A 19,482-nucleotide genomic window follows, 5' to 3' on the forward strand; every position below is an offset into this window, starting at 1 on the left:
TCCAAATGGCTGCGGTTGACGAAATTTGATTATTTGATGCACTTGTAAAGCGTTTTCTCTAATGGAAGGTTGAGAAGTGAGTTTATTTGGTAAATTATAATGCCTTCAGTATCTCATATTCTCTGTAAAAGTTCTTAACTTTTCTTAAATATCTATTTGTCTTCCTATGCTCAATAAAATTTAGATTTCTGCACAATTGGCCTCAGTGGACATGACACAAATGTACAATATTTATTGATTTTGATTAAAAGCTGATACGAGTAAACCTTCTTCAATGCAAAATCCTTGTCCTTATCGTTCATGATTCGCAATTAAACGATCTTCCCAAATGTCATCGGAAAACGTCGGAAAGATGAAAGCTGAATCCGCGAAATTCGCAGAATTACACTTTATTCACTATCTTTCTGCAATTATCATGAGTTCCAGGGAATTTACTTTAAATCAAGCCAATGCAATGTCACTTTAGTGATCTCGTTTGTTCTCAATTAGATAGCAAATGTTCTGTAGCGAAAACAAACTAAAATGTATGGCGAATGCTTCATATATTAATGAAAATATTACAACGTACTTTTAATTGCTGGCCAATTAGCTCCTCGTCCTGTGATTTGCCTATCAAATTAAGAAGTTTTCATGCAAATCTCAAAAGATAAGTGACAAGTGGCGGGAAAACTTGTTATTCTCATCACACGTTTCGTCATATATGTATCGCTGTATTAATTAGAATTTTATAAATTTCATTGAGTTATTTTTCTGGTTCCCCTCGCAGTTGGGCCACTCTTCGCATGGCCATGTGTCTCTGTGTGGGTTTTCAATACTCCCATAGGGCCTTATCAAGTGAACATTTTAGCCGCCCGATAATTTCATAAGGCATTTATAAATATCTTGTTTCTGTGAGTGTAACAAGGGGACGGCATGTGCGATCACTAAATACTACTAAGTGGTGAGAATAAGTAAAATCAGTCCTCACAAAGCCACATTAATGTGAACATCTCGATTTCAGGCGTTTGTTCACAGTTCTGACATTTTCCATCTCTCCCGCCTCACTATCTCTGTGTCAGTTATCAGGAGTGGCATGGGGTGAAATCAAGGCAAAAAACCATCTTATTTAAGTCAGTGTTTGGCTCTCTAGCCTTTTTTACCACGTGCATTCACCAGTGGAGTAAAAACAAGAGGTGGCGGAAAAAATTGCGCGAGAACTTCTGTTAAATTTCTGTGCTCTTCTCCTCAACTTGGTAGCGAAAATACTCACGTCTGGAGATATAAAAGATCGGAGTGCTCGAGATTATACTCCAGTACTATATACTGTGTTGTACAATAAATTAAGTGAAATTTACAGCCATCATAACATTTAATGAGTGTTTAAGTACATATATTTGATCAAGAAATCGTATTATCAGCCAAATTGTCACAGTTTCTGTAAATACGCATATAATACTGCAATTCTTGCGGATAGAGCCTCACCATTGTGCGAGATAGGCGAGCAGTTTTAGTCACGGAGTGACACTGAAATAGATCACTCGTAAATTCAACTTCCTCAAACCATATTGCTAAAAGTCGTGAGAACCCAAGTCTCAATAGTGCCGATTGTTATGCTGAGAGCGTGAAGAGTTATAATGGAGACGATAGAACGCCAGGAAGCCGAGTCTCTGCGCCCTTTGCAAGGTAATTTGTGGAAAAGCGTTTCCCTCAATGTGAACCTCTTGATAAATCGCATGATAAAATCCTCCACAGTTGATGTTTAAATTTAGATATTTAAGACTTTCTCATGTTGTTTGTGCGGAAAGTCTATTTATATGTTGCCCTCACTTTATTGTTCTCCCAATTTCTTATTATTTCAAACATCCTATAGATGGATTCACCCTGAAATTCACACCGAATTGGCGCAAAACCAAGTCATGGTCTGGACCAAGAAAAGTCATCAGGCTCTTCCTCCTGGGAATTGTCATGCCAGGAATACTAATCTCGGTTCCCATTTATTTAAGGTATATTTGAAGCTTCTCGAATGTGGCAATTGCACTTACTCATCAAACATAAATTGCGCACTTAATACAATGCAAATCAGTCTGAGATCCGCCCTGAAATTTCAATAGAAAATCCACCAGCTGCTTTTAGTCTCAAAGGTCTTTCAGATAATGCAGAATCTTGATACTTGAATGCCATAATCAATGCAGATAAGATTTCATACAAAATAATGTATCAATCGATTGCGATTTGTCTGAAGAGGCACTGATAGAAAATTTGGAGATAAAATAGAAAAAAAAGTGCAAGTTATTTTCTGTCTGCGATTGATCAAATGAATACTTGATTTGAACAGTCAAAACAACTAATTGAACACTAAGCTTTGCTCGTTGTTTCTCAGTGAACATCTCTTTTTTATTAAAGTCTATCTTTGCTGATAAAATATGTACGTAAATTGTAATGCTGATTGCCTATGTTCCGCTTTTTTTTAAGCTTACAGAGTGAACCTATAGACATTAACTCATTATTTTGATGTGAAATGACTTCATTACAAATTTCCACTCACCCTGTTACCAAGAATTCCACAAATTTTAAGATTTCGGGGCATGTATGTTCAGATAAATGAGAATTTTCCACTCACCGCAAATGTTATATAAGTGAAAACTTCCTTAACATCATCGCTCATAGTAAGGCCTGCATTTCTTATCACGCCACTCAATCTGCCAGCAATGTTTCCTCTAATATTCTATTAAATCAATATTGCTTTAGGTATCGAGTATACGATGCGCAGCTTTATCCGCTAGGAATTTCAGACATGCGGCTCATAGACAGCAAAGTCTCAACAACGTGGTGCCAAGTAATGTCTCTCTAAAGTAACACAGTGCGTCCACTTGTTTCTCATTGCACTTCAATGTTGTGTATTTCCAGCGGCAAATTGTCAAAGCCAACGTTTCCTTTAATGCCTTTCTCATGCCCAATTTGCCCACAATCTCCAAAGATCGTCTGTCTGTGGATATGACGAGGCACCTGCTGCTCGATGACGACATGAAAGAGTATTGGGGCTTTTATCTGCTCAAAGGATCCACAGTTACTGTGTCCAGCTGCTCAAGGTACGGAAAAATCTCCCATTTATTGCATCTCCGTCAACACTGTGATTAACTCTGACGTTAGTTTCTCAAATGTTTGCGAAATTTACAACCTCTTGGAGGTCTTGGAAATGCAACGGATAGTCTCGTGATAATAATATAGTTGCAAGTCAAATACAAACGGCCTTTGCAATTGCATTGAGCATCTTGGAACATCTTATCTGACAGATTACAACTTAATCCTCAGAAGGAGAAATTCTACCGGTGAATATTAGTGTTGTCATCCGGCCGTGATAGTCGTAAAACTTGTATTTATGATTTTTTATGATTCTATACTACCTCTGACGATCCGAAAAAAGCAATCGAAATAATTACGTCGTCATCATTCTCTCAATTTTATTGCGATCATGTCTCTCTCGAGTGTTTAATTACTCCCTCGGACTGATAGCGCGTGCACTTGATCGCTCATCGTGCGGAAAATCATCTGCGATACCCATTGGCTTTGTCTCTTACGAATTTTACTAATTGCTCCGTCAATTTTAGATGGCCCGGAGCATCTCTCATTTTAATTAGAGGTCACAGACATCTCCACGAGTGCGCCTACATTGGCGACGACTCATCTGAGGAGGATGAGGAACTGCGGGAAATTGAATTGGAGCGCGAGAAGAAGGAAGTGAGTGAATCAATAAACATACTAAGCAATTTGCAACATCACAAATTTCCCTCTTAATTCAGCAGGACGAGAATGGCGATGCCCCATCCAATCGTGTCGATTTACTGAAGAGATCCAAGCCAGAGATTGCCTTTCTCGATCCAGTTGCCCAAGAGAATGCCAATAAATACACATTAAATCGCAATAGGAAGGCGTCTGCTGAGACAAGCGAGGATTCCGATATTACAGCAAAAGAAATGAAAGAACTTCTCAGTCAGCTCGTGTACAAGGCCGAAAGATCAAAGCCCAATAAGACAATCTCAACTGTACACTCAGTAGAAAACGACGGAGACAATGTAGCGTCGGAAAAAGCGGAGCCAAACACAGAATTCGTGAATCGTGGGATTCAAAATAAGTCTGCGAAAAAGACCGAAAAAGGGAACAATGCCAAAGACAATGTGAGTGAATATTCCAATATCAGTGAATCCCTAATGAAAGACGATAAAAATCAAACATCTTCGGAAGTGTTTGATGAATTGCTGCACAAGCTGAGAAACATGGGCCTCAGGGGGCGAAAAATTCTGCGAGAATTGCAAACGGAGTTGATAGAAAAAGTGGGTGATCAAGTCTCAACGAGCGACATAAAGTTGGCATTTAGTGGGAAAAGAGACAAATCAAAGGAGGACAAATCGAAGGAGAACAAATCGAAGGAGAACAAGGGAGAATTCGACGAACTCCTCCGAAAGCGTCGTGATATTATCTTCAAAACAGCCATCGAGGCGGATTTGTCTCAAGACGACGGAGAGAAGAATTCAGCTCTGGAAGAGGGATTTACACCAGACGGTCATGCTGAGCATCACTACGTCCTCAATGAAGCCACTCTCAATGACAAGTCAAACTCTGAATTTTGGTCATCTTTCTCTTCAAGTGAAGAAGCACTTCTCAATTGCGCTGGATTGATTCTAAGTCTCCCACTGACGCCGCATCGTGACTGCGATCGCAAAAAGTCCGAGGATCACCTGCACAGGGCAAGCTTTGCCAACACCATCACTTACACGTAAGGAATAATCACTCTTTGAGATCCTATTTTCCAACATCTAATCTTGCTCTCTTGCTCAGTGTTCCCCGAACTGGATACTACTTCTTCGTCTTCAACAGCGAAAATGAGGTTCAGCAGAACTACATTCGCGTGAAATTTGACCTGCACAAAATCATTTACAACGTCACACAACCAATGGCAGTTTGTAATCAAACGACGAGTCAGTGTTCTCTTCCGCTGGACTTCCTGAGCAATGAAAAGGTGGTTCTCGAGTTGCCGGTGAAGGATAAATCATCGCACTCAAACGAAGAATACGTTTTCACATCTGAATGTGAGCCTAGGACAGCTGTCTACCTGCTATGCGTCCTGGCTGTTCCCTTCTTCATCCTACTCTTTGCCTTTCAATGATTGACTCCGTTGCTCAAGATTCTGTACCTGATTGATCAATACTAAGTAAGATTAACTGGCTAGTGCTTTCATAAACCGTCAAAGTTCAAGATTCAGTTGTGATCTATTCGTAAATAAACAGAATTTTTTATACACGAATCTGTCTATCAAACACAAATAAGAAAATCCAGCTTAAAGAATAGGTCTGGTCTTACCTTTTGTCGTGATAATTTTACTTTCTTCGGAATCTTGAGTAGCTCTGAAAGAAAACAATATGGCTGTAAATGTAAATGTATGCTCAGACCAGAGAGGAAACTTTTGAATAACTGTATCCAATCAGAGAAAATAGTATAATTGTTGTTATGTTCAAAGAGTAGCTTTAAGTCCATCAGATTAAGAGAAATATTCTCTTCCTGATAGCCTTAAAACTGCCTTAGACTAATCCAATTCGATGAGATGAATTTTTTGCATCTTGGCGTATGATTGATTGTAAGACTAAGAAATAGGATCAAGAAAGACTGGTATTTTGTTACAAGCGTTGTTGAATAAAATTTATTTTACTAAAATTAACCAATAAATTTCAATGTTTTTAAATAACGTCCAGAGGTGAAGGAAAATAAATATTTGGGCTTAGAAGCGATGAGTGAGTCCCAATCCGACGTTGTAATTGGGCTTAGATGTGCCGAAGGGTCCTCCAAAGTGGCGCTGATAGCCTCCGGTGGCGTCCAAGGACGTCATTCCATTAGGGCTCCTGTAGAGATTGGCTTTGCCCTCAATGCCGAGACTCGTGCCGAAGCGATGCTGATGCTGGGCGTTCACGGACGCAGATCCTCTTGGTCCGGTGTAGTCAACTCCCGCACCGAGAGTCGTGGGTCCTGTGGGATGCCACTGGCGAGACACGCTGCCATGTCCGTCGACGCGATGTCCGCCGTTCTCATACAGAGTTCCCCGAGCGCCAATTGTTCCCTGAACACCTCCTGCACTTCCTGGAGTCACACCGCCGAAGATCGTCTGGCGACGCACGCGATCCCTCACAGGCAGAGGCAGAAAATGCAGCAACTCTTCCACGAGATCTAGGGGAACGGACTCCTCAGGATACTCCAAAGGATATGCAAGAGCAGCAGACACTGCGCAGGCAAGTAAGAACACAACTTTGACTGAGATCATTTTGAATGAGATTCTTTGAAGGAATTCACTTGACTTCTTGCCAATTCAAATTGCTGAGAACTTGTGATCCATCTGAAAACACCGCGACTTTATATATACTCCCGATGAGATGAGGAAAACTTCCCGTAATCAGAGAAAAATCCCCTTCGCAACGTCTCAACAGAATTATCATTTCTAACACAGGGAATCACCGCTCTGGGGATTCCTCCGAACTGCAGTGTATGGGAAGACGATCATCCTTCAGTACTCACTTCATTTTTTGTCCACTTCTTATGAATGAGAGTGAAATGATCTCATAGCGATCAAGAGCAAAAAAACGCATGATTGAGAATGAACAAAAGCGCCAAAAGCAAAAGGTGAATGACTAGAATGTTTTTTCTTCAATTATATAACACACAAGCGCATTTTCTTCAATATGAATACTTCTCAGCGCTCTTTCAGTCACTGATAACCTTTGATTATAAAATGTCTTTGGGGGTTTTAGCGTATAAATTCATTCGCACAGGATAATTCCAGCATTAAATTATCTTCTCCATCATTCTATCCAACAACAGGACAACTTTAAAAGCATTTCCACTTTCCCCGAGACACTTTCACACTCACTCAATTCAATTATCATATCGGAGGAATAATTACATTTACCTGCTGTATCTTCATCCCCTTGTGAAGATGCGCCAGTCTTTAGAGGAAATGCTAAAAATAGAACGCAACGAATGGTTGATGAGCGGAAAGACAAGGAGTTGAGCCTCATCGCGAATGAAAGCGAGCAAGTAAGTGTGCGAAATGCTTTATTTCATTCTTATTGCTTGTATAACCACGATACTATCTTGCATTTTGAGGTAATTGCAATATTCTCAAAAACAAATCTTTGCTCTATTTCATTATTCCTTGACTAGTTCAACCACCTAAAGCCTGTTTCTATTTATGGCACTCTCACTAATTGCAGTGCGCTCAATGTGAAAACTCTGCTATTCTCAGCTCAAGAACAATAGAGTTACCATCAATGTGAGTTCATTCTCGTTAATGCAAACTTTGAGTCATCATAAAGCTGGTTTTAGTCATAAAAATATTGTATATAAAATTATTTTAAATTTATCGCAAAAAGCTTCAAATACTTTCGGATTTCTCCACAATGTTCTTCCTTTTTTTCCATTCAAATTTGCGCTTGAAGCAAAGAACTGGGATTTCAATTGTTTGATCAGTTTCCCTCGTTACTGAGCGTTTTAGTCTTTGGCAGATTTTTGTGATCTGGATACAGAATTGGTGCATAAATTAAAGCAAAATTACTCACTCTGCAGTTTTGATTAAAAGCTTCAATCTTTGACTATTGCTTCAATGCGTTGCAAACAATTCACGACGTCATTACTAAACCCTGGCTTAACTCGTGCACATCGACGATCCACCACACGTGATGAGCTTGTTGTTCTTCTGCACGAACGAACGCAGCGTTTCGAGTGTCTTCAGGCAAATAACCACGCAGCATCCATTTGCCACACCCTCGTTTAGTGATGAACACTTGCACGAAGAGGAATTTCCACCACTTTCCTCACGAGACGAGCTTTCGCCGATGAGCTTCTCCACTTCTGACGAATTATTGTTCGAATCTGTGCTGTTCTGTGGATTCTCCGGTGATCTGCATGGATTATTGGGACCACAGCCACCTTGACACCCTCCGGATTGATGATCGCACGTGCATTTCGTGCATCGGCAAATATCAGCATCTGCTGTGATGTCCTGTGGAAGCAATGAAAGAAATCACAAAGTCATACAGTTTAATTGTTAATCAAATGCCTCATAAAAGAAATATTGCCATTCAGAGACATTGAGTCAATAAAGTACTTCGCAAATAATCAAGACAATTATTTAGTGATTCGAATTGTTATTTATCTTTCACAGATAAGCAATTATCTAACACGAGTCTAAAGAGTTTAGCCAAGAGATAAAGTTTTGCCATTTTATGAACTGCGATAAAAAATATTCCATTGCCGGCAAGACTTTTGCAAACACACATAATGTTGTTGGTTGGAGTTTTAGAGAAAAAAATATACCATAAACCCTGTGAAAAATTAGGATGCTAAAGCATTTCTCTAATGAATCTGTTACCCACATGACAATTCGTTATCTTTGTTGTTCAAGTTAGAAATTTGTATTATGTATTCGTACAAATATTGATAAAGCTTAAAATTAGTCAACAATGTATTTGCCGAAAAATTGCTTTTTCTCCAACTCACCTGAAGAGTTCTGCTCCCATTTCCGAGTACCGAAGCCGTTCTCACCATTAACATCTCATCTGCACTGCTTCCTGTCACCGTCTCAGGGAATTCCACGTTGTTCTGCATGTTCTCAAATTGCTCAGACATCATAATCTTCCCCTGGAGTGACATTGTGGACGTCGGTGTGTTGAGTGTGTCGAAGAAAATCTCATTGAGCAGAGCTTCAGCCTCAATTTGCTGCTTATTGCCCAAATCCGTGGGGATCGGTGAGAAGTTTGTGCCAATTTCCAAAGTGTTTCCACTAGCAGTGAGATTTTCCTGGCCATCCTTCTCCTTGTCCGACCCAAAGAGCTGCTCAAATGTTATCTGTTCAGCCTCAAAGGTGGACCCAATGAAGTCCGTGTCCGCCGAGGCGATGTTGAAGGGAAGATCAACGTATGATGTGACACCGGTTGGCAGAGCCATGCAGGCCGGAGTGACGGGAACTGCAGGCATTATGGGCTTCGAGGCCAGTTCAGATACGTCTATCCAGGGAGATGGAATCTCTATTTCATTAGCTATGGCCATTTCGATCGCCTTCGACGTCTCCAGGTTAAATTGCTCGGCAGATTCGTCACTCTTTTCCGTCGACTTGAGAATATCCGTTATTGAATCCGACAAATCATCATGCAACTCTGCCTCCGAAACCTTCCCATCGCCCCTCTCTTGCGTCGGTATCTCCCTCTTAGCCTGATTGTACTTCTGATGCGTCTTCACATGGGACTTGAGACTGTGAGCCGTGCTGAAAGCCTTCGTACAATTGTCCTCGCGACACGAATACGGACGCTCTCCTGTGTGAATTCTAATGTGCGTCTTGAGATGATGCGACGCTATGAAGGCCTTCCCACAGCCATCCTCGGCGCACTTGTACGGTCTCTCCTGAGTGTGCGTCCTCATGTGCTTCTTGAGATCACTGAGCGTGGTGAAGAACTTGTGGCACATCGTACAATTCACTGTCTCGCCGTTGTGCAGGCGAAGGTGAGCCCTCAGGCGATATCGAGTGTTGAAGGACTTTTCACAGCCACCCTCTGGACACTCATAGGGCTTCACCTTCGTGTGAACGCGAATGTGGATTTTGAGGCTGTAGGAGGTAAGAAAAGCCTTTCCACAACCATCCTGGGTGCATTTAAACCGATATTCACCTGCAAAGTAGAATCTTGATTAGAATACCTCTTCATAAACTCACTTGTCATCATTACCATTTCATAGCGATCACTATAATGGCAAGCGTATTTGGGAGAATTTCGGAAAGTTATGAATTTTTCAGTGAATGCATTTGGGAGAAGGAATTCTTACCCCTGTGAGTCTTCAGGTGTGTCCTCAAATTACCCACAGTGCTGTAACTTCTAGAGCAACTGTCATAGTTACATCGATATCGCGCCAAGATGTGCGGTTCGGAGCCCTAAAATAGATTAACAAATTATTATACTGCCAAACGGTCATTATTTTACGCTTTCTCCACGGTTATTACTGCGCTATATGGCTATTTCAAGCTCTTTCCCAAAGAGACTGATGTTTTGGGTATAATAAATAGATGATTCCAGTAGAGTTAACTTGCAGCTCGTCCAATGAATTTTATCACACTTCGAGAGTTTGATATAAGAATGTGAAATGAGAGAAATTAGGGCAAAGAGATCAAACAGTTCGAGTAGAGAAAGAGATAAATTTAAGGTATTTCTGTACTGAGAAAGAGAATTAATAGAACAAGAATTCAAGCCTCTTCACCAAAGCCTAAACCACCAATTCGCCATGCCAGAGCACTGTTTGATTAAAAGTCATCGTGAGTGCAATATCATTCCTGGGACGGATCTGCGAGTGACTCTACACAGAGTGCAGCCAGTGACAGAAATATGGATAAAACCAGCACATTTGTTTAGACATCTTCGTCTCGCCACTACGATGAGATACTTGGGTGATTTATGGTCAGCACTCGCTGTGTTATTAGAATGAATAATAGCTCTACATTGCGATCCGATATGCTTCTGATAAAGTTACTGCGACGGAGGAATGGAAGCTCTGACGAGTCACAAAAGCGGGGCGTATATTTTTCTCTTGGGGGGCACACAAGAAAGGACGACACATACGCATTCAGGCGGAATGATTTGCACAGTTAATGAAGGTAGTCTAGTGAGGATTATGCTATTAAATTGTGGCGATAAGGAGTAAAACACTCACGAAATGCCAAATACCTCGATTGTAATCGTCGCATGCGAGGACTCTCCGCTGAGTTTTTCTTTGACTCCCGCTCGTGTATGGAGGGATATTTCATCGGGTAGGACTGATTGCTCCATGTAACTGATCAGTGTGATCGGGGAGCGCGGGATTCACGGAATGTACAGTGGTAATTTGTTGCATCATCGGAAGTGTCAGGGGAGGATCGCATCCAGTTTGAGGCAAAATACCCAACAAAGTGGTAAATAACATGGAAAAATACAAATAAATGCAGCACAATAAAACCATCCAGAGGCAGATTATCTCACTTCTTACCCGCTGCCAGGCTCCGTCTTGGCGCCTCCCGCGTACAAAGGCATCCTCTTCCCAGAGACCTCGTCTTCCTCCTCCATGGCCTTCTCGCCGAACGACCCTCCCTGCTCGATCACGCGCTGCAGATCCGCAATGTCCAGCGGATTGTCAATGCAATCCTGCAGGTCCGAGTCGTCGAGGTGGAAGTCGATCCTCTCGCCCGTCACGGCCAGGACGTTCACGGTATTATTCACATTCACGGCACTTCCTGCGACGGCCATTATTTTCTTCTTCTTCTTCTCTCTACGGAGATGCTATAAAATCTGACAGCGCCATCCGTGACGTCATTTGACGCACACACGCGACATTTTCCGGACGGCTTTCGGGAGGATTTCGCATGGTTTCAGCAGCATTTTTCCACCCGTGAAAACACCCGCGAATCAATTTCATCACCATGTCCCTTCGCCTCAACATCTCGTCACTCGCGAGGGGTGTTCTGCTGAACAGACCACGGTGAGTATCCCGTGGAAAACTCACTTTTCCCAAGCACTGGAAGCCTCGTGTTCGTTGCAGAATCTGGAGGAGTTTCACCACAAGAAGCACCCAAGACGGCTCCGAGTCCCCACAATCAGGGAGCGCCAGCGGGGGTGGTTCTACAGTTAATGTGCCATCCCGCAAGATTGTCACACCTCTGCCACCGCTGTCAGAGCCGGTGGCGGATATGCCGGATGTGCAGTACGCCAGAGTGACTCCTGAGCAAAACACCACTCACGTTACGACCCTGTCCAATGGACTCCGGGTGGCTTCCGAGAGCAGATTCGGACAGTTTTGCACCATCGGAGTGGTCATAGACTCTGGGGCGCGATATGAAGTGGCATATCCCAATGGAGTGTCTCATTTCCTGGAGAAATTGGCTTTCCAGGTGAGTGTCTTGCATCCCCAACTAAAGCCCTTAACTTATCTTCCCCCTCTGCAGTCCACAGAAAACTACCCCGACAAGGACAACATTTTGAAGGAGCTGGAGAGACATGGAGGCATCTGCGATTGCCAGAGCAGCCGGGACACGTTCATCTACGCCGCCAGTGTGGACAGTCGTGGCCTGGAGAGCATCACCAGAATCCTCGCCGATGTGGTGCTGAGACCCAGTCTGAAGGCGGACGAAATTGACACAGCTCGTCAGACGATTCTCTTCGAGTTGGAGTCTCTGAAGATGCGTCCAGAGCAGGATCTCATACTCACGGACCTGATCCACGCCGCCGCCTACAGAGACAACACTCTCGGCTTCCCCAAACTCTGTCCGGAAGCCAATGCCGGCACCATCGACAGAAACGTTCTGCTCAGCTACTTGAAGCTCCACCACACCCCATCGCGGATGGTCGTGGCTGGCGTTGGCGTGCCTCACGATGACCTCGTGCGGCATGTTGAGAAGTACTTCGTGAACAGCCCAACAACGTGGGGCAGCGAGGATGCGAAAACAAGGGGTCCCACAGCTGTGGACACCTCCTTGGCACTGTACACTGGCGGCTCGAAGCTGGAGGAGTGCGAGATTCCCATTTACGCAGCTGCTGGTCTTCCTGAGCTGGCTCACGTGGTTGTGGGACTGGAAGGCTGCTCGCACAAAGACCCGGACTTCATCGCGGCTTGCGTGCTCAACATCATGATGGGTGGCGGAGGTTCCTTCTCGGCCGGAGGACCTGGCAAAGGGATGTACACGCGTCTCTACACGAACGTCCTCAATAGATTCCACTGGATGTATAGCGCCACGGCCTTCAATCATGCCTACAACGACACAGGACTCTTCTGCATTCACGCCAGCGCGCCCCCGTCGCATGTGCGAGGCATGGTGGAGGTGCTGACGAAGGAGCTGGTCACGATGGCCACGGCTCCGGGAGAGCAGGAGCTCAGGCGCGCCAAGACGCAGCTGCAATCGATGCTGCTCATGAACCTGGAAGCGAGGCCGGTGGTGTTTGAGGACATTGGACGACAAGTGCTCTCCACGGGTCAGAGGAAGAGACCTGACGACTTCATCCGCGAGATTGGTGAGCATGGATTGAGGCAAAAGTTTCTCGTGTATTTAACGCATTTTGTTGCTTCTTTGCAGAGCAAATCCGCTCAGAGGACATTATGCGATTCGCTAAAAGACTCCTCTCATCCAGACCCGCCCTGGCAGCTCGTGGGGAGATCAAAGGTATTCCGAACACTGATGATATTCAATCGGGTCTGGCGCATGGCGAAGGACGCCTGCCCAACAGTAAAAGACTTTCCCTCTTCCGATAATTCGCTAGCAATCACAGTCCTTGGAAGGCGTTTGTTAAATCTACGTGTATATAAAATAAAGGAGATTCAGTCAACTATAATGAACTCTATTTTGAAGCTCCAAGGCGAGCCAATTCGTCGGCTTTCTCATTCCCGTAGACACCTTTATGGCCCGGAACGTGTTTCTGAGGATGAGAACAGAAGACAATTCAGTGTGATATAAAGCAGAGATGTGAGAAAAAACTTACCCACTGAATCTCTATCGTTCCGTCCAGTACCTTGTCCAGCAGGATGAAGTCATCCTTATTCTTCACATCTCTCCTGTCTGCAGTCTTCCAACCATTCTTCTTCCATCTCGGCATGTAATTCTCAACACTCTTGATCAAGAAATCCGAATCGGTATTGATTCTCAGCTTCTTGATCCCTTGCGATTTGGCAATCTCAATAGCTCTCCTGGACGCCTGGATCTCACCGCGATTGTTTGTTGGCGGACCATCGGCTCTCTCAGCCACATTCCACGGGTGATCGTCACCGAAGAAAACGCCTCTTCCTGCTGCAGTGGCGTTGAATCCATTTCCCGGACAAGCTCCATCCGTCCACACGTCCAGAAAGTCATCACTCTTTTCCGCTTCTTCTGACGTCCGGGCACGCTTGACACCTCTGCTCATCAATAGGTTCGGGCAGAGGTCCTGCAAAACAAGGTGATTAAGTACTGAAGAGATGCCAACGATTCTTCCTCTCACCGCCAGACGTTTTCCTTTCCACGCTTTCCTGTTTTCGCGTGGAGCACTTGGGGCGAGACTGGAGGTGGCGGAAGTTGACGCCAAGACAGGTCCTGATTTGTTCTGCTCTATGAAGGTGAGACATTCCGTCTCGGAAGAGAACTTCTTGTAGCGTGCCCCACTGAAGCCATCCACATTCTTCTTACACTCATCCCTGGAAATTAGAAGCCAAATGTAACCTGACTTTTTACTGTATTTGAGATATTTCACTGCTTACCAAGTACTGTAAATCCCTGGTTGTCTTCCCCTCGCCACAGCATAGAAAGGCATTCCGAGGATCAACTTCAGTCTACGCAGAAGAATGCTCATAAAAGAAGTGGAAGGCAAAGATTCTGCAGCCAGGAGTGAAAGAAACGAAAGAAGCAAACACTGACAACAGAGACATCTATTTATTCAGCACACATTTGTATTGATGACGTCACTCTTTTGAATATTTTACATCTCGCGTTTCAACCGAGAATCAAATTTATATGTGGAAGAAGACACAAAAAACCCAGAATCCAGCGATAAATTATATAAAGGAGAGTATTATTCTCAAAATATACACAATATGAAGTGAAACTCTTTGAGTGGATTGTAAAGAATAACAAACAAATACTTGGAAATGAAATTAACTGTTTATTTCACTAATATTACTTCAGTTCTTCAGGAGTTTAGAGAAAAGGAAATTCATAATATTACTTTCATAAGAAATTGCAAGAAATAGACAAATTTCAGTGGCGAAATTAGTAGAAATGGTAGAAATAGAAATGCAAAATAGAACAATCTCTGTGGATTTTCCTGTTGTCCAGAGAAAAAGTCAGGATCTATCGCTCAATCCTCTAGTAATTCTTCGCTCCTCGACGGGCCAATTTGTCCGCCATGCGATTGCCATAGTTCCCCTTATGGCCAGGAACGTGATTCTGCGAGAGAGAAAGTATACAGTCAGGATTTGAATGTAAATTAGGCAGTTTTCTTTACCCAGTACACTCGAATGGATTCATCCAGCTCATCGTCGAGCTCCATGAGCTCATGCCTGTTCCTCACAGGATTCCCGCTGGCGTTGATCCAGCCATTGTTTCGCCAAATGGGCATCCACTTGAGGACGCAGTTGATGAGAAACTCAGAGTCAGTGTTGATCCTGAGCTTGTCAATATTCTCATCCTTGGCAATCTGGAGAGCGACCGTCGCAGCCTCGATCTCGCAGGAGTTGTTGGTCCTTCCACGCGCGCGCTGGGACACATTCCTGCGAAAAATCAGCAGGAATAGACTTTGCACGAATCCGCTCCTTGAATTATATTCTTACCACGGATGGTCGTCGTCCCAGAAAACTCCTATTCCTCCACGGCTCGCGTTGGGACCGTTTCCTGGGCACGATCCATCAGTCCACACATCCACATAGTTAAACTGGAAATAGAAACAGTTTTTCTAGCCATTCGATGCTTTTGAGAGCATTTTGCAATAGATTTTCTTACACGTCCACGAGACATCTCACGCGATTAGCGATTTAATTGTAGCCCAAGCTAAACTCTGTCGGCTGAATTCAACAAGGCTCACTGCTCAACTGACGCAGACAATATTCTGATGCAAGCTCTAAACAAGATTGCGCAATCGTCTAGCGAAATCCTTCCCTTTGATCATCGCGTCCTCTTGCGGATTACCTTATGGTTTTTTTTTTTTCTTTTTTTTTAGGATTGCCTAAGTATTTTTACGGGGTTTTCTACATTTTCTGAAAAAATGGTTTTATTTCAATCACATACAAAATAAAAAAAAATTTCATACGCTGAAGATATATATATTCTCGGTAATCAATTCAGAGCTGCCCTGCGAGCCAGATTGTAGGCCATTTCCATCCCATAAACTGGATTGTCGGCAGAAACGAGATTCTGAAAAAGAGAGACTTTCACAAATTAATTCCATTAAATTTATATCAACAATTCTTACGCAGAATATACGAATGGTTCCATCAAATTCATCACTCAGCATCTTAAGCTGCGTCCAATTCGCCACTCTTTCGCCATCAGCAGCCCTCCAGTTATTGTTCCTCCAGATGGGCATCCAGTCAAGGACAAAGTTGATCAGGAAATCCGAAGACGTGTTGAGTCGAAGGGTGTTAATCATGTTGTTCTTGGCAATCTGAATGGCAACAATTGCAGCCGCAATGTCGCAACGGATTTTAGACATTCCTTGTCCGTTCTCAGACACATTCCTGAACATAGGGATATGATAGATTACACGGAATTACGCATGCCGTTCGGAAATTCTTACCATGGGTGGCCATCTTCCCAAAACACACCAAATCCGCTGGAATTTGGAGATGTCCCATCATCTTGGCCAAAGCTGTCCAGCCAGACATCCACCCAATCTTCGGCTCCATTTCTCTAGAAAAATAACAGGCATTTTAATTCCTGGGAAACTGCTTTAGTCAGAAATAACTAACCCACGAACGAGACATTTTATTCACCATGTGCGCGCACAGATTAAAATCTCCTCTATAACAGCCACTGCCCTCTATTGTAAAGAAATGGAAGAAAAGCTAATTTTGCACTTCAATTCGTGGGGATTCCCCGAACTGCAGAAATGAATTTCGCAACAAGAAATTGCTCGAAGAATTGTGATTGAACTAGATTTTATCAATCTAAAGGATTTACTTTAAATTACTTCTCACGCTTCATGTTGCCTCTTTCTCCATTTGACTCAGCATTTTCGTTTTGCAAGTGGAAAGGAAGGAAGAAAATGAAAGTCAAGCATGCTGAGCTCAATTTTGAGAGTAAGAAGTTTAATTCAAACAAAACGCATTGTTTATTTATTTAAAATATTATATTAGAGACGTATCCCATCAACGCTTTCCTTCCTGAGCCTCTCTGATAAACATAAACGCTGGATAATTCAATATAGAGAATTGGAATAAATTAGCAGTTGCGATATTACTGAGAAATTTCCTTGCTGTGTCGGAATCGGCGGATGCTTGAATTCATTACGCAGCTGTAGACCTAATTTTGATAAAGAATGATGTTGTATATTATATTACTCACTTGGACGCATAAAAAAAATAAAACATTAGTTGTTGCCGTGCGATAATCTATAAGAAAAGAGCTCTCGAGTACTTCGTTATCGTGGCAAATGATAAAATCCGACTTCCAGAACATTCTGCCATCCAACGTGAACTGTGAAAGAAACCCTTAATCATACTCCTGATAAGAATGATTTCTTGGAATCATACTTTTATTAATTTACTCAGTACAGTAAATTGGCCGCTATTCAGGATGGAGTACGGAAAATATATATCCTATCAGATGTCCTCCATAGGCCCCACTTCAAATCCAACTTCAACGCAATTGTGCTCCCTTATTCGCAAGCTTGTCAGCTTCCTTCATTTCACGCGTGCCACGAGAAACCTTTACCTGAAAATATGAGCAGAATTAAATAAAGTATCGAAAACGTGATGGTTTATCGCTTACAAATTCCACGTTGATTGATCCATCCAACTGGCGGTTGAGTCGCTCAAACTCTGTCTTGTTCACCACTTGATGTCCTTCGAAATTAGTCCAGTTGTTTGCCTTCCAGACCGCCATATTTTCATTCATTCCCGTGACCACTTCCTGGGAGTCCGAGTGGACCCTCAAATTCTTCACACCCTCACGCTTGGCGATTTCCACGGCGCGTCGTGCGGCCTGAATCTCAGCCTTGCCACTTGTTGGCGATCCATCAGCCCGTTCCGCGACGTTTAAGCGATGATTATCGCCGAAAAAAACGCCCCTTCCGCCGGTGCCGTTGTTTTCCGGCTTATAAGAGCCGTCCGTCCAGACGTTTACAAAGTTCTAAAAAAATGCATTCAAATGATTAAATCTCCTATGGCGTTTATAACTTGTTTAATTCTTCATTTTTGAGTGAATTGATACAATATCACGAGAGAAATACTCACATGAGCCATTTTTCTGATATCTCTTGCGAAATGGAAGAAATGGAGAATGAATTCTAATAAATGAACAGCACAAGTATTGCCAAGAACTCAACTGAACTCTTCAAAACGCGGATTGCAAGTGACGAGATGAACTGCGGCTGATGATAAAAGTGGTTCAATCGAGGTTTAAATGAATATTTTACCCACGAGAGTGCATTGTAATCGGAAAAATTATCAGTGATAACTTTGTGCTTTTTTTGGTGAAAGGTGCGGATAAAGCTTATTTATCCATTTATCTTATGAGAAACAGGGTATTTCATTGGACGAATGCAAACTTGATTTTCATTTAAGTCCAAAACATCGAATAAGCAAATGATTTACGAAGCTTTCACATTTTACCTTTCCGCAACTCTTCACGGCTTCTTGTTTTCCACATTTATGCCAAATAAACTCTAAAAAAAAATTTAAGTGAACTATTTATTGAATTTCATCAGAAGAAAAAAAATAAACAACAATGTAAGGAAAAGATAATGAAAATGGATTTCAAGATGGATTTCAAGTCTTTCAAGCTGCTGGTAATTCAAGAAAAGTGTGCAGGCTTGGGAGCGTTGAGAACGTGGAAAATAGTGAAATTATAGGAATGAAATTATTTGGTAGCCCCTTTGCGAGCCAGCTTGTCGGCCTGAACGTTTCCGTAATTGCCACTGTGGCCCGGAACATGTTGCTGCAATGACAGAACAAATGTAATCATTTCAAATTTGCAAACATATTAGAATTTCAATCTCTCACCCATTTTACGTCGATTGTGCCATCCAGCTCCCTGTCCAGACGCGGACCATCGGCTCTCTCAGTCACATTCCACGGATGATTGTCATCGAAGTAAACGCCCCTTCCCGCTGCAGTGGCGTTCCTGCCATTGCCCGGACAAGATCCATCCGTCCACACATTGATGCGCCCCCCGCAGCTTCGCTTTCCCTGAGCGGCTGCACCGGAGTATGAGCGCGACGGCCCCGGCAACGCCACATAACCTCCGCCGCTGTAGCTTCCAGATGAGAATCCGTTGCTGGAGCTGGAAGATTCTGAGTTGTTGCTTATGAATTGCTGACACTCGGCCTGCGTGTCGAATTTCTTGAAGCAAGCTCCACTGTAGCCATTCATATTTTCGCGACAGGCGTCCGTACAGCTGCAAATTGTACAATAAGTGAAATGCAAAATGGCGGACATGGCATTCTGAGTGGCATTTCCTAGGCATTTCGCTAAATCTCCAAAATCTTACCAATTTTTGTAAACGCAATTTTTGTTGATTATTGTTTGCTTTCCCTTTGCAACAGCGTAGTATGGCATTGCGGATTGATTGGAGTAGATTTTCGTTTTAAGCGCAAGATATGCAAGAGATGCCAAGAAATCACTTCAGACAATGTCTATAACTATGAGAGACAAGACGCGAATGGTTCTGCAAAGGAAAAACGGTGCATACGCGATCGCGGTAAAACATTCACGCGACATGCCGATTACGCCCTCTTGCAGATAAAACACTGAGCAATGTTTAGAATTTCA

At 43.0% G+C, this 19,482-nt stretch overlaps 9 protein-coding genes across 11 annotated transcripts; 2 read left to right on the plus strand and 7 right to left on the minus strand.

Moving 5' to 3' along the window:
- Nucleotides 1–964: 964 nt before the first annotated feature.
- Nucleotides 965–5,277, plus strand: LOC132265946 (uncharacterized). Of its 2 annotated transcripts, none has more exons than XM_059766751.1 (7): nucleotides 965–1,662; nucleotides 1,850–1,982; nucleotides 2,728–2,815; nucleotides 2,887–3,068; nucleotides 3,588–3,717; nucleotides 3,780–4,753; nucleotides 4,816–5,277. In XM_059766751.1, the coding sequence occupies exons 1-7, from the start codon at nucleotides 1,614–1,616 to the stop codon at nucleotides 5,141–5,143; spliced, it is 1,884 nt and encodes a 627-aa protein (XP_059622734.1). In that variant the 5' UTR covers nucleotides 965–1,613; the 3' UTR covers nucleotides 5,144–5,277. The 2 variants fall into 2 exon arrangements, with proteins under 2 accessions (XP_059622734.1, XP_059622740.1); XM_059766757.1 differs by having other exon boundaries at nucleotides 3,783–4,753.
- A 130-nt stretch (nucleotides 5,278–5,407) lies between these two features.
- On the minus strand, nucleotides 5,408–6,595 carry LOC132265962 (attacin-B-like). Its single transcript, XM_059766768.1, has one exon. The coding sequence runs from the start codon at nucleotides 6,287–6,289 to the stop codon at nucleotides 5,753–5,755; it is 537 nt and encodes a 178-aa protein (XP_059622751.1). The 5' UTR covers nucleotides 6,290–6,595; the 3' UTR covers nucleotides 5,408–5,752.
- Nucleotides 6,596–7,060: 465 nt separating this feature from the next.
- LOC132256935 (metal regulatory transcription factor 1-like) lies at nucleotides 7,061–11,302 on the minus strand. Of its 2 annotated transcripts, XM_059753547.1 has the most exons (5): nucleotides 11,029–11,302; nucleotides 10,731–10,836; nucleotides 9,838–9,943; nucleotides 8,521–9,683; nucleotides 7,061–8,023 (listed from the first exon to the last, which is right to left on the minus strand). In XM_059753547.1, exons 1-5 carry the CDS (start codon nucleotides 11,283–11,285, stop codon nucleotides 7,667–7,669), a joined length of 1,989 nt encoding a protein of 662 aa, XP_059609530.1. In that variant the 5' UTR covers nucleotides 11,286–11,302; the 3' UTR covers nucleotides 7,061–7,666. The 2 variants fall into 2 exon arrangements, with proteins under 2 accessions (XP_059609530.1, XP_059609538.1); XM_059753555.1 differs by lacking the exon at nucleotides 10,731–10,836 and having other exon boundaries at nucleotides 11,029–11,168.
- Nucleotides 11,303–11,360: 58 nt separating this feature from the next.
- On the plus strand, nucleotides 11,361–13,361 carry LOC132259659 (mitochondrial-processing peptidase subunit alpha). Its single transcript, XM_059757387.1, has 4 exons — nucleotides 11,361–11,517; nucleotides 11,578–11,926; nucleotides 11,981–13,043; nucleotides 13,106–13,361. Exons 1-4 carry the CDS (start codon nucleotides 11,459–11,461, stop codon nucleotides 13,279–13,281), a joined length of 1,647 nt encoding a protein of 548 aa, XP_059613370.1. The 5' UTR covers nucleotides 11,361–11,458; the 3' UTR covers nucleotides 13,282–13,361.
- LOC132259667 (ribonuclease H1-like) lies at nucleotides 13,352–14,441 on the minus strand. The gene is made up of 4 exons (XM_059757398.1): nucleotides 14,260–14,441; nucleotides 14,004–14,196; nucleotides 13,509–13,949; nucleotides 13,352–13,445 (listed from the first exon to the last, which is right to left on the minus strand). The coding sequence occupies exons 1-4, from the start codon at nucleotides 14,349–14,351 to the stop codon at nucleotides 13,368–13,370; spliced, it is 804 nt and encodes a 267-aa protein (XP_059613381.1). The 5' UTR covers nucleotides 14,352–14,441; the 3' UTR covers nucleotides 13,352–13,367.
- Nucleotides 14,442–14,658: 217 nt separating this feature from the next.
- LOC132255399 (ribonuclease H1-like) lies at nucleotides 14,659–15,646 on the minus strand. Its single transcript, XM_059751410.1, has 4 exons — nucleotides 15,497–15,646; nucleotides 15,328–15,428; nucleotides 15,003–15,267; nucleotides 14,659–14,944 (listed from the first exon to the last, which is right to left on the minus strand). The coding sequence occupies exons 1-4, from the start codon at nucleotides 15,509–15,511 to the stop codon at nucleotides 14,864–14,866; spliced, it is 462 nt and encodes a 153-aa protein (XP_059607393.1). The 5' UTR covers nucleotides 15,512–15,646; the 3' UTR covers nucleotides 14,659–14,863.
- A 30-nt stretch (nucleotides 15,647–15,676) lies between these two features.
- LOC132255390 (ribonuclease H1-like) lies at nucleotides 15,677–16,521 on the minus strand. The gene is made up of 4 exons (XM_059751399.1): nucleotides 16,462–16,521; nucleotides 16,290–16,402; nucleotides 15,966–16,230; nucleotides 15,677–15,907 (listed from the first exon to the last, which is right to left on the minus strand). Exons 1-4 carry the CDS (start codon nucleotides 16,486–16,488, stop codon nucleotides 15,830–15,832), a joined length of 483 nt encoding a protein of 160 aa, XP_059607382.1. The 5' UTR covers nucleotides 16,489–16,521; the 3' UTR covers nucleotides 15,677–15,829.
- A 707-nt stretch (nucleotides 16,522–17,228) lies between these two features.
- LOC132265730 (ribonuclease H1-like) lies at nucleotides 17,229–18,085 on the minus strand. Its single transcript, XM_059766501.1, has 3 exons — nucleotides 17,947–18,085; nucleotides 17,483–17,842; nucleotides 17,229–17,425 (listed from the first exon to the last, which is right to left on the minus strand). The coding sequence occupies exons 1-3, from the start codon at nucleotides 17,953–17,955 to the stop codon at nucleotides 17,351–17,353; spliced, it is 444 nt and encodes a 147-aa protein (XP_059622484.1). The 5' UTR covers nucleotides 17,956–18,085; the 3' UTR covers nucleotides 17,229–17,350.
- Nucleotides 18,086–18,478: 393 nt separating this feature from the next.
- LOC132256155 (uncharacterized) lies at nucleotides 18,479–19,444 on the minus strand. Its single transcript, XM_059752381.1, has 3 exons — nucleotides 19,202–19,444; nucleotides 18,715–19,108; nucleotides 18,479–18,649 (listed from the first exon to the last, which is right to left on the minus strand). The coding sequence occupies exons 1-3, from the start codon at nucleotides 19,267–19,269 to the stop codon at nucleotides 18,572–18,574; spliced, it is 540 nt and encodes a 179-aa protein (XP_059608364.1). The 5' UTR covers nucleotides 19,270–19,444; the 3' UTR covers nucleotides 18,479–18,571.
- Nucleotides 19,445–19,482: the final 38 nt, after the last annotated feature.

The sequence above is a fragment of the Phlebotomus argentipes genome, unplaced genomic scaffold (genome assembly GCF_947086385.1).
Source record: "Phlebotomus argentipes unplaced genomic scaffold, Phlebotomus argentipes genome assembly contig_6, whole genome shotgun sequence".
Lineage (NCBI taxonomy): Eukaryota > Metazoa > Arthropoda > Insecta > Diptera > Psychodidae > Phlebotomus > Phlebotomus argentipes.

Coding starts and splice junctions, on each gene's coding strand:
- LOC132265946 (XM_059766751.1), top strand. CDS start 1,614: ATGGAGACGATAGAACGCCAGGAAGCCGAGTCTCTGCGCCCTTTGCAA. Junction 3,069..3,587: donor ACTGTGTCCAGCTGCTCAAG/GTACGGAAAAAT, acceptor CGTCAATTTTAG/ATGGCCCGGAGCATCTCTCA. Junction 4,754..4,815: donor GCCAACACCATCACTTACAC/GTAAGGAATAAT, acceptor TCTCTTGCTCAG/TGTTCCCCGAACTGGATACT.
- LOC132265962 (XM_059766768.1), bottom strand. CDS start 6,289: ATGATCTCAGTCAAAGTTGTGTTCTTACTTGCCTGCGCAGTGTCTGCT.
- LOC132256935 (XM_059753547.1), bottom strand. CDS start 11,285: ATGGCCGTCGCAGGAAGTGCCGTGAATGTGAATAATACCGTGAACGTC. Junction 9,944..10,730: donor ATGCGACGATTACAATCGAG/GTATTTGGCATT, acceptor AATCTATTTTAG/GGCTCCGAACCGCACATCTT. Junction 8,024..8,520: donor ATGGGAGCAGAACTCTTCAG/GTGAGTTGGAGA, acceptor TTGCTTCCACAG/GACATCACAGCAGATGCTGA.
- LOC132259659 (XM_059757387.1), top strand. CDS start 11,459: ATGTCCCTTCGCCTCAACATCTCGTCACTCGCGAGGGGTGTTCTGCTG. Junction 11,518..11,577: donor GTTCTGCTGAACAGACCACG/GTGAGTATCCCG, acceptor TGTTCGTTGCAG/AATCTGGAGGAGTTTCACCA. Junction 13,044..13,105: donor CGACTTCATCCGCGAGATTG/GTGAGCATGGAT, acceptor GCTTCTTTGCAG/AGCAAATCCGCTCAGAGGAC.
- LOC132259667 (XM_059757398.1), bottom strand. CDS start 14,351: ATGAGCATTCTTCTGCGTAGACTGAAGTTGATCCTCGGAATGCCTTTC. Junction 13,950..14,003: donor GGAAAGGAAAACGTCTGGCG/GTGAGAGGAAGA, acceptor CTTGTTTTGCAG/GACCTCTGCCCGAACCTATT. Junction 13,446..13,508: donor GAACGATAGAGATTCAGTGG/GTAAGTTTTTTC, acceptor TCTCATCCTCAG/AAACACGTTCCGGGCCATAA.
- LOC132255399 (XM_059751410.1), bottom strand. Junction 15,268..15,327: donor TGGGACGACGACCATCCGTG/GTAAGAATATAA, acceptor GATTTTTCGCAG/GAATGTGTCCCAGCGCGCGC. Junction 14,945..15,002: donor AATCCATTCGAGTGTACTGG/GTAAAGAAAACT, acceptor TCTCTCTCGCAG/AATCACGTTCCTGGCCATAA.
- LOC132255390 (XM_059751399.1), bottom strand. CDS start 16,488: ATGGTGAATAAAATGTCTCGTTCGTGG. Junction 16,231..16,289: donor TGGGAAGATGGCCACCCATG/GTAAGAATTTCC, acceptor CCCTATGTTCAG/GAATGTGTCTGAGAACGGAC. Junction 15,908..15,965: donor GAACCATTCGTATATTCTGC/GTAAGAATTGTT, acceptor TCTCTTTTTCAG/AATCTCGTTTCTGCCGACAA.
- LOC132265730 (XM_059766501.1), bottom strand. Junction 17,426..17,482: donor GATCAATCAACGTGGAATTT/GTAAGCGATAAA, acceptor TCATATTTTCAG/GTAAAGGTTTCTCGTGGCAC.
- LOC132256155 (XM_059752381.1), bottom strand. CDS start 19,269: ATGCCATACTACGCTGTTGCAAAGGGAAAGCAAACAATAATCAACAAA. Junction 19,109..19,201: donor AATTGCGTTTACAAAAATTG/GTAAGATTTTGG, acceptor TACAATTTGCAG/CTGTACGGACGCCTGTCGCG. Junction 18,650..18,714: donor GCACAATCGACGTAAAATGG/GTGAGAGATTGA, acceptor CTGTCATTGCAG/CAACATGTTCCGGGCCACAG.